At 43.6% G+C, this 11,215-nt stretch overlaps 1 protein-coding gene across 20 annotated transcripts in view; it reads left to right on the top strand.

Moving 5' to 3' along the window:
* Positions 1-11,215, top strand: part of ZMIZ1 (zinc finger MIZ-type containing 1) — a 368,324-nt gene that overhangs the window by 342,608 nt on the left and 14,501 nt on the right. For 12 of the 20 annotated variants that reach the window (XM_083440354.1, XM_083440341.1, XM_083440353.1 and 9 more), the window contains 8 exons: positions 1,356-1,530; positions 3,136-3,322; positions 6,121-6,331; positions 6,765-6,870; positions 7,044-7,204; positions 7,569-7,636; positions 8,605-8,673; positions 9,093-9,340. In XM_083440354.1, coding sequence (XP_083296480.1) covers positions 1,356-1,530; positions 3,136-3,322; positions 6,121-6,331; positions 6,765-6,870; positions 7,044-7,204; positions 7,569-7,636; positions 8,605-8,673; positions 9,093-9,340 — 1,225 coding nt within the window. The remainder of the gene's footprint in view (positions 1-1,355; positions 1,531-3,135; positions 3,323-6,120; positions 6,332-6,764; positions 6,871-7,043; positions 7,205-7,568; positions 7,637-8,604; positions 8,674-9,092; positions 9,341-11,215) is intronic. The other 8 variants (XM_083440345.1, XM_083440344.1, XM_083440343.1 and 5 more) reach the window with 1 other exon arrangement.

Below are 11,215 nucleotides of genomic sequence, written 5' to 3'. Positions count from 1 at the left end.
TTAAACTTTGTTTAGGGTTTAAGTTGTTGAGCTTTTTACAATGCTGAGCCACTGAGAATCTGAGAGACCACTGACCATGGAACCACAAGTTATAAGGAGCAAGGAGTCAATAAAACATTCACTCCATACGGAGTTATTTCCTTCCAGCTTTGTTTTGTGTAGTGCATGTGTTTCCACACCCACATCACTGGACGATGAGGAAGTGAGGAAACAGCATAATAAGGTCAAAGTGTGCAGTAATTTGTAACTAAACTTGTAAGAGAGAGGCAGGGCTGCAGTTTCTCTCATTGGGTAATGAAGGTAATCACCAAGGGGTATGGCTCCACCTTGTGGTCAAAGGTAGAAAAGATTAACTGAGGGCTGGCTCTCCTGGAATCCACCAGCTTGTTTTCCTGCCCACTTGGAAGCAATTCTTTGTCTATTGGCTCCCCACTCTCCTCAGGACATTTTTCCCAGTTGGTATGCTTCTTTGGACTGTAATAGCTTTGTTGCGTTGGATTCTATGATGGGTTTGATGGACGTACTTTCTGAGACAATGAGTTTCTTACCTTTGCCTCTGTTCGACTGTGGGTGTCTGCCATTTTAACAGCTGCCACCTTCTATGTTCTCATTTGTGTGTTATTCCCTTGAGTGCTGCCATCCTTTCCTCAGAGTCCTCCTTGTTAGTTTCTTCGTGAGCTCCTTCCCTCTTTGAACAGCAGAATCTCCTTCCATTTTAAAAATGCCGACTTTTTTGTGTTTCCATTTCTTTGCTTTGTTGCAAGACTCTGCCTCAGCTTATCAGGACTTTGCGGTTATAATTCCACTCACCAGACTTCTGTTTCTATTTCCCCTCAGTGTGTTCCTGTTTTTCACCGTTTTGGAGGCCCGCTTCTTAACTGTTTTGCGGTTGTTACTTATAGAAAATGTAATTGTGTGATTACGGTGACATTTCGAGCAATAGCTTTCTCAGCTTGACAAGAGCTGCCAGGAAGTCCTAATGTTCTCAAATTATAGATCTCCCTGTGTTAGGCTTGCATAGTTTAATCCACCAAGCAAAGTGCGCTCATCAGCTCTGTATTGTGGCCAGCCAGAAGCTGTTGCTTCTTCCTATTTTAAATGTAGGCACTATAGTATCCCAGGCAGGCAGCAAAATAGGGTGTTGATTAAGTCCCTGGTTGGCTGCCACATATGGCTGGTGTGCTTCATTTGACATGGTGGATCAAGAGTTGTACAGACCTTCCCTGTGTCATTGCGTGTTGTGTTAATACTTCTGTGTTCGCATCACCTGGTGTTTTAGTTCACATTCCACTGCTGTAGGGCATTTGCAATAATTTTCTTCTCTTCTCTTTTCAATTGCAATTACCATTTTGCAGCCATCAAGGCCTGTTCCTGTGGCGAATTACCCTCACTCACCTGTTCCAGGAAACCCCACGCCACCTATGACTCCAGGGAGCAATATTCCTCCATACCTGTCCCCTAATCAAGATGTCAAACCGCCATTCCCACCTGACATTAAACCAAATATCAATGCTTTACCACCACCTCCAAGTAAGTAAAAAATGAAGCTTCCTCAAAGTTTTCCCCGAAACCCTGCTTTCTCCTTTCCACAAACTGCATGTCACAGAAACTTTGCTCGGTAAATACCAGCCTGCTTGCTGCCTTCTAGACAGAAATGTCGATTGCCCATTGATACATGGGGTGACCGGCAGCCTTACGAAAGGTTTACTAAATAGAAGAAAACATAAATGCTTCAGTTTTTGGCATACTTGTCTGGAAGCAAGTCTAATCAAAACCAGTAGAACTTATTTCTGGATAAAAGTAGATAGAATCAGGCTGAAGTTGTCATAATGGAGGAAGAGATCTGCAGTGTACAGCAATGGGAAATGGAGGGTGGATTCCGCCCCCCCTTATAAATATATTCCTTTATTTGCCTTATTTAAAGTCTCCTTGGGTGAGACTAGGCCAGGTTCTCAAGTGCTCTCTCTCACTCCTGTCACTATAGGAAGACGTACACAGCCTCACTAGGCAGTCCCACAGTTGTGCCAATGCAGGATCTCCCCTGACCTTGGGGGATCCCGTATTCAAGTAACTGTAGGATCTTGGCTGTTTGGCTGCAAGGTGCAAGCCACTCTGCCAAGCGACAATCCTGAAGGAATGTAACGTCCAAAGAGCCTCTTAAAACACTATTTTCATTTGTATTCTCGCGGTATTTGTTACCTAAGAGTTTGACTGTTGCTGCATATTTACAAATCTCTATACAGTGGTACCTCTAGTTGCGGACTTAATCCATTTCGGGGTGCCGTTCGTACCCTGAAAAGTCCGCAACTAGAGTGCCTCTTCTGCACATGTGCGCTGCGCGATCGAGCACTTCTGCGCATGCGCGCGTAGCTGCGTTTGTAAGCTGAAAGTCCGTAACAAGAGCGGAACGCAACTAGAGGTACCACTGTAGTCATATGGGCTGGAAAACTAGATTTATCATTTAACATGAAAGCAGAAGATCTTGGCGTTCGAAGCCAAAACCTGTGGGACTGTGATAAAATTCTCTGAGGCCCAGGGGCAACAAGCTGCTCATCCTCGGAGTCACTAGGACATTACTTCTTTCTTCCCCATCCCTGTGCACAGCGAGCTCAAACCTGTAAACTTTCTTCGCTGCCCTATACAAAAGCAAGTTCTGTATCTCAAGGCAGGGAAGTGACTGAGAGCCTGCATGGTGTAATAGATAAGAACTACGGCTGGAGAAACCAGTGAGTCTCAGTGTTCACTGGGTGACTTTTGGCCAGTCATAGTGTCCCAGTCTAACCTTCCCCACAGGGTTGCTCTGGGCAGTGGAGCAGAGGGAATATAACAGGATTATTCTGATGATGAAAGCGGGGGGGGGGGGAGGGGGGAGGTTTGCAGTTATTAGCAAAGGATGGGTAAAGTCAGATATAGCAGATTCTCAAATAAACACAGAACTCCCAACTTGAGCATTGCATTATAGGCACGGTGAGAGGAGTCAAGAGGGGCAAGGCTGGTGCGGGTGAGCCCAGTCTCACTGCATGCATGTGCGTGGAAGGGTGATGCCAGAATAGGCCGTAAGATCAGCCCAGCAAAAGATCAGTGAGCCGTGTCATATTGTCCAGTATAAATATATGCGTTGTTATCGCACTGCAGATGCTAAAGGGAAAGTTCACGCTTTCTCTCCCTCTTCGATCCCAGCCAACCATAACGATGAACTGCGCTTGACGTTCCCTGTGAGAGACGGGGTCGTATTAGAGCCTTTCCGGCTGGAACACAACTTGGCGGTCAGCAACCATGTCTTTCACCTACGGCCCACGGTGCATCAGACGCTAATGTGGAGGTAGGTTTGTGAAGTGGCGTGGGGCAGACCTTGAAGGCTCGAGAACAAAATAGCAGGCGAGATGCTCTCTTCCTTTGGTGGCTGGGGGGGGGGGGGGGCTGTAACCTATTTTGCCTTGGGAAGTAGGGTCACATTCTGACATCCAGACTGCATTAAATCAGTGGTTCGGAAGCATGTACACACCTCCTTCAGAAATCTAACAGACAACAATACAACCTTTAAGACAAGTCCTGGCTCTCTCCCTTTGCTGAGAACAGGTGAAAGAAGATTGGTGGAGATGTTTCCTAAAATTGAAGTACTTGGCTTCTAGCTGATTCTGCTATAGCAGCAGGATTTTATTGTGACTTTATGCATCGTGCAACTTTTCTCTTGGAAATAATTTATGCCAATATAAAATTGTGTTTAATTCTCTTGTGAGGACATAAAAAATTAAGAATTTAAGTTGACGGTGGTGGTTCACTCATCTATTGTTCAGAGAGAGAGCGCACACATCCATCTTCTTAGCTTGCACAAGTTATCCAGGCAGCACAGAACACCATGGAAACAATTTTATTGCTTTAATCTTAATATTGCACATATATTAACAGCCACCATAGTAGCAGGCAGACCAGGAACCCAAGCGTTAGGATTTTGAGTGTCTTAGAGTAGCTCCACACTTTGCGGCAACCAGATTTGCTTTGGATAAACATGAAGTATTAATGACATACATACCATGGGGAGGGGGGGACACCTCAAAGCCTTTTAACAAAAAACAAAAACAAAACCCCACCCCAGCATAATAGCCTAAAAATATAGCACAGCACCGTTATACCAGTCTTATCAAAATTTGGCTCTCAAAAATAAAAAGTCTGGGAAAATAAGATGGTCTTAGCTTCCAGCACAAGCTTCAGCAGTGTTGCCTGGTAAGCCTCCATGGAGAGGCTCTTCCATAATTACACACCAGCTGTCATAGTGGCAAGAGATACAGTGACATGAAACCGTAGCTGAGACTGTCTTTATTATGTTTACTATTGTTTTGTTTGTTGTGTTTTATTTGGTCACTTTACCATACACAGCAATACTCAAAGCAGCTCACAATGGTAAGACAAAAACAGTCCAGTAGATATAATTTATAAGTATGCCAAATACTGTTAAAACGTTTAATAAATAACAACATATATTTAATTCAGTTATTTATAGCCTGCTCTTCACTCAAAGGTCCCATTCTAGCCAGCTAACTAAACAACATTCCACCCATTATATTTCCATAAACATATATAAAAAAAATACTTCCTGGCTCCCTAGTTCAAGTTGCTTTTCTTATACAAGCACCATATGGCCGAGATCTGATTGGAATTTGCTCTTGTGGAAAACCCCCAACCCAATACACCTTTGCCTCTCCAGCCCAGCCTTTCAGGGACTATGGATTTGTTATGCTTGCCAAACATATGTTCTCTGGGGAGCCAAATGTATGATGGGGCCCACTGGCAATGTGTGCAGGACACACTGTCACCACTGTGTGGCAGCCAAGTGGGGAGGAGGACAACCCTTGATGAAGGCACAGATGGGCCAGATCTGCAACTGGCTTTATAGCGGCTCGTAGCCACTAGCATGGATCCAAAACCAACACTGATCGGTTGTGCTTCTGCACAAGTCACAGTAGGTGTTTGGCTCACAATCTCCCTCATCCCATCAGGTGTAACCAGGACTTCAGAAACTTCTCCTTTCTGATTCCTTTAAGTGCAGCTTATCATTTTGTCCAAACGAGGTTATTAAGCTGGCTTGTTTCAGTACCACAAGCCCCAGTTTGGTTGCAACAAGCTGCATTTAAGAGCAGCAGAAAGCAAAAGCTTCCAAAGGCCTCCTGGCTGTGCCAGAATTTGGGAATCACAGAGCTCTAGACTGCTGTCTTGGTCTGCCATCTTTCAAATTCTTCAGCTCTCCTTTTCAGCTTTCAACAGGTAATCCTGGTTCTTTCTGGATGCTTCAGCACATTAGGAGAAAATGAAATCTCAGTTCATCTTTATCCTTCCTATGTGTTTCTTACCTGTTTCTAAAGCAGAGTGAGAGAATGCCATGAGCACTTGTACCTTACGCAAACTCATGTTTAGTGGCATTTCAGGGCTGATTCATAATGTAGCTTTTTTAACCAGGCAGAAGATGTACCCAAGTTTAAATGACAAAAACACCTGTGGAACTATCAAATGTGATTGGACCACACATGTTTAAATGCCTGTGTTTCTTCGCAATAAACACTGAACTGGCAACCAGGAAAGGCTTGCTGCTTGTGCTTGCTGGATGGTGTTTACTTTTGGGTCAGTTATTTTCTGCTGGTCACCTTTCTAGTGTTGCTTTCTGGTGAACAGAAGGGAATGTGATTTAGGCAGGATGAGACTGTCTATTTACTCTTTGATTATGGTAACATATTTTACTTTCTCATTTCTAAATCCTAATTCTTGAGGACCTTCCTGACCGCACCTTTCCCCCTCTCTGCTGCTTAGAAGCCCACCTTTGCGTAAAGCACTTTGAGGTCAACTATATGAAAAGTCGTATTGAACTGTAAAGTATCGATATTATTACTACTCTCAAAATATATAACACCACACTCTTCTCCTTATGTAAATAACCAGCCCATACAAGATGTGTGTCATGTGCTTATTTGTCAAATAATTTAAAACAGTATCATGTTGCACAAAACAAAATTAAGGGGGCAGAACAATGTATCCACGGCTTTCGGAAACAAGGGGAAATTGACATTTGCCCCAGTTGTATGAAAAGCAGTTGCTTATGCCAACCGAAACATACGCCTTGCATAACAGGTCAGACTTGGAGTTACAGTTCAAGTGCTATCACCATGAAGACAGACAGATGAACACCAACTGGCCAGCATCAGTCCAGGTCAGCGTCAACGCAACTCCGCTTACCATTGAACGTGGCGACAACAAGACATCGCATAAACCGCTGCATCTAAAGCACGTCTGTCAGCCAGGAAGAAACACCATTCAAATTACCGTCACAGCATGCTGTTGTGTAAGTACACCAGGCCTGCTGCGGCTGCTGACTCTGGGGTTTGGCTGTATAAAAAGAAATGTGCTGTTGCTTTTAGTGTGATGCAGTGTTCCATCAGATCCCTAGTAGGAAAGGCCCTTCAGATGTTGCGAAACTGCACTCTCATCATCCCTGCTCAATGGCCACATTTACTGGGGCTGGTGGGAGGTGGTGTTGGCGTCCATCTGTCTCGAGAGAAAGTGGAGTGCATCTCTTGGGGTGAACTTGAACCACTGCGCTTTCCCTAATGATCTTAATGGGTGGAAGGATTCCTAAAGGTAGGAGCTGTGCCTTTCTGTGTAGCTGCCTCTCCATCATGAAATATAGTACCCAAAGCCAGGATCTCTGATTTGTTTAATGGCAGATGTACCCCACACAGATGAATTAATTTTGACTCTTTGCTTTCCCCCCACAGTCACATTTGTTCGTATTGCAGTTAGTACACCGGCCATCAGTGCGCTCTGTACTTCAGGGCTTACTAAAGAAACGCCTCCTTCCAGCCGAGCACTGTATCACTAAAAGTGAGTAGAGTGATATCTTCTCTGCTTATGCTCATAGAATGAGCTAAATGTAGGGCTGAAACTCAATTCTGTCTTGGGAATTTTATACGGGGCACAGAATTCATGCAGCAATGTTAAGATGGTGCCCCATATTCATTGTATTCTCACCCCCTTGCGCCATCTTTCTTGAACAGTCAAGAGGAATTTTAGCAGCGTGGCAGCCTCCTCTGGCAATGCAACTCTTAATGGCGAGGACGGAGTGGAGCAGACAGCTATCAAAGTGTCCCTGAAGTGTCCGATCACATTCCGGCGGATCCAGCTTCCGGCAAGAGGCCACGACTGCAAACATGTACAGGTGAATGCCTTCTTCTGTCCTGTTGATGCAGGCCTGCACATCTTGTGACAGCTGAATGTGCCCTGTGGCCTGCCAAGCACTTGACAGCACGCAGCAAACCCCAGTAAAATATGGAGAACTATCAAGCCCCTAATGGAGCACCATACATGGGTGGTGTGGGCTTCTCTTTCCTGGTCGATCACAAATTCAAAGTAACCCTCAGAACAGTATAAATTTAGCATGAACATGAATTCCAATGAGTCCTCTTTGTTCACTCCTTAGTGTGTTTGTTATTAATTCTCAAGGAAGTTGAAATTTATTATTAGTAGTAGTCAATTTGAAAGTAGAGTTGTGTAGCTAATATCACTGACTTCTTGTTCTACAGTGCTTTGATCTGGAATCCTACTTGCAGCTGAACTGTGAACGAGGGACGTGGAGGTGTCCTGTATGCAAGTAAGTGTGGCTATTCAATATAAGTTGCAGTGAGAATTTTTAAAAAAACCATTTTTTCCCCAACCACTGAGATTATATGTTTTAAGAGGAGGAAGAATAAGAGATGATTGAATAAGATGCATGAAAACGTAGAGAGTAATAGGAGAGGCCACTTTAAAAATTCAGGGTGTGTATTTTCTTTTTTACGAGAGATGACCCATTTGACATTTGAAGAGCAAATGGTTTGGAATGCATAAAGGCTTTTCCTTGGAAATCCTTGTGTGGGGGGAATGGCTGGAAATTATTGAGGACGCAAAATGTACAGTAGTGTTTAAAAGAAAACCAACCACTACTACACAAATTCTGCGTTTTTGCTCTTAAATGGAAAAGAAAATGTAGAGTTGAAAGTGTTTTAGGGCATTGTTTCAGCTCATACCATGAGATCAAACAGCCCTGGCCAATGCCTGTGTGAATTGTGTGCCATTACATATTCTGCGGAACCCTTTATGATGTACAAGGATTCCATAGCAGCATGCTGATATTGGAAAGGTTCTCTGAAGATGTTTTCAGTCTCTGTCTTAACCTAAGACTGTCCCTTTCTGCAAAATCTGAAGCTGTGATTAGATGGTTTTCTACAAATCGAACATGAATTAGTAAGGCCCACTACCAGGAACATTCAGTCTCCTGCTGCTTTGATTGGGAAAAGACCCCACCTGTCTCAGACACCAATCCCTCCTTAGAATTTCACAAGTGCACACACTCTACAGACCTCAAGTGATGTTGTTTGAGAATTACTGATTAAACCCCTTCATAGTCCACACCAAAATGAACTCCATGCAAATACAATCTAAATTCAGATTATGAACATTAGAAAAAAATATTACTTGTAAGTTCTTCAGGGCAGAGGACGGACTTTTAGATGTTCTACAGAGTGTCATGAACATGTGTGTGCCCATGTTTGTAAATAAATGTGCCATCTTCTCTTCCAGTAAAACAGCTCTGCTGGAGGGCCTGGAGGTTGACCAGTATATGTGGGGCATTTTGAACGCTATACAAAAGTAAGTGCAACTTTACCATTGGAAAATGTGCAATCCTTTTGTTTTTGATTCTGTTCTACCGTGGGTTATACTTGCGGCACATCTGTTGCCTGCTTGGCCCAGTAAAGCGACTTTGTATTTAACCTGCTGTTAACAACCTCACCCCATCAATGACAGTCCTATTAAGTGGCCAATGAGAGAAAGTATGTTTGTTCCGAGAAAAGCGTAGCTAGTTTTGCAAGGCTATACAAAGGAGCTTATGCTGCTGTGGATTTGTCTGAGTAAACAGACATGCTTGTTGGTTCAGAACCATCCAAGCAGAGCTTTTCAGATCATGGGTTTGTGGACCTAATTTAAGAATGGCAACTTCTACTTGGGTGTGTGTGTGTGTACAGTATCAAGGAGACACAGTAGTGTGGAGCGCCTCTTTTATTTTATAGCTCAGAGTTTGAGGAAGTCACAATTGACCCAACGTGCAGCTGGAGGCCTGTCCCAATCAAGTCCGACATTCACATCAAAGATGATCCAGACGGCATGCCTTCCAAGAGGTTTAAAACCATGAGTCCCAGCCAGATGATCATGCCTAATGTGATGGAGATGATTGCAGCTTTGGGTCCAGGCCCATCACCTTACCCCTCAATCCCACCTCCACCCGGCGGCAACAATTCCAATGAATACAGTAACCAAGGTGGGTTTAAACGTTTTGAGTATGTGTGTTTGCATCTATCAAACAGTTTCTGCCACTAACCATCTACTGCCCACCTCAGAAGCAGTTGTGAGCATATCTTCCTCTTCCAGGCAGTTGATCTGAAACAGGTTGGTGAAGCATCCGATTGGTAGAACAGGAGGCAGTCCTTAAATTGAGTGACAGGGATCACAGGTGTTCTGTTTATGGTTTGGACGGGAGATTACACAGCGAAGAGAAAAATGGCTTGATGTTGCTGTGGGGAGAGGGGAGATAGAGCTATTTGAGAACTTTCATGTGTCACAAAAGAAGTATGCATCAGATGCAATTTTTAAAAGGATTCTACAGGGGTGCAGGCATGCAGAGAAGTGCAGAAGATGCTTATCTGCTGGTTTATGAAGCACATACATACTAACCTGGTGCCCTTCAGGTGTTTCGCACTGCAGCGCTCATCGTTCCTGACCATTGGTCATGCTGGTTGGGGCTGATCGGTGCTGTAGCCCAAAATGCCAGGAGGGCACTAGGTTGGTGACAGTTGATGTATATGCAGCAAAATAGATGGTATGAAATGGGAGCGTGTTTTTGTTTATTTTTCTTCCTTTTTTGTTGTCTGATTGTTCTAGATGATTTAAAGAAATGTGTGCCTTTACAATTCCAGTAATGATTTTTTGCATATTTAGTAAAAATCAATACAAATACTTTTTTTCCAAAAAAAGCTTAGTGACAGGGTTTAAGCAAAATTGCGACCCTTCCTTTCTACCTGCTGATCTTTGGTCCCCACGGAGAGGCATCATGGAGCAAGGTTTTAATCAACAAGTTTCGCACGGGTGATTTAGACTTAATTATTAACCTTCACATTTCGGCATACTGCGCTACAACTTATAGAAAATGTGATGTGTACATAAGAGACATGTAACAAGAGCTTCCTGCTCTTAAATCAGTGCTGCGAAAGGTAGGGGGGGCGGGGGCTGCTAAGCTCTGCAAGACATGCAACCTGATCATATGTATATTTCTTAGAAGCCAATCCCACTGCGTTCAGTGGGGTGCACCCCCCGAGTCAGCATGCAAGGGATGGCAGCCTTAGCCGGTTTGCAGATTAGCAAAGTGAGAATTAGCAAGGCTCTGCTGTATTTACATGACAGATCAAAGCCTCCGCTTCCCCAAGAAATAGTCTTACACAGCTAATGACTTCTGTTCCTCTGAGATTAAATTTCTCCTCAAATTGAGCTTGTGCCGGAAAGCAAATGATGCAGATGCTTCAAGTCCCATCAAACTCTGTTTTGGCTTGACTGTTGTAAAGCTGCTGCTCTTCAGTTGACAAAACTGTATCCCCTCTGGGCAAGCTGCAAAGCTGCCCTATTATTTCAAAGCTCAACATGATCCTGTTCAGTGGCTTATGTGAAATAACTTAGCAGTTTTAGTTCTGTTCCTAGTTCACAGCGTTTAAACCACAAGGGCTGCCATTGCAGTTAAGAGATTTAACTGAGATGCTCAAGGAGTAATGAAATAAAGAAAAAAGACCCAGACCTTTAGCATAGGTTTGAGGGACAGTTGGCCAGGTCAGGGGGGTAGTAACAGTGGGAGAGGGGATACACTGCTGAATATACCCCAGTGTGTGTTAAATGTGGGGTTTGTTTTTGTCTGCATCTCTTTCTCCATACCATTTCCCCTTATATTTTCATTTTTATTAGATGGCCTGAGCAAGCAGCCTTTGAAACGTTTTTTTTTTTAATTGACACATGCTGGTTCCGCTTTTTCAACACAATTTATTCCACAGAAATCATTTGTTAGGCGAGCAGTCACATTACAAGTCAACTGTTTATTTATTATATATTTTCCTTATATAATGCGTGTGTGTGCGTCAGAATACATATTAGA

The sequence above is a fragment of the Podarcis tiliguerta genome, assembly GCF_965153285.1.
Source record: "Podarcis tiliguerta genome assembly, chromosome: 5".
NCBI classification, from domain to species: domain Eukaryota; kingdom Metazoa; phylum Chordata; class Lepidosauria; order Squamata; family Lacertidae; genus Podarcis; species Podarcis tiliguerta.
Note: the sequence above shows the minus strand (reverse complement) of the source record. Positions and strands in the feature narration are given on the sequence as shown.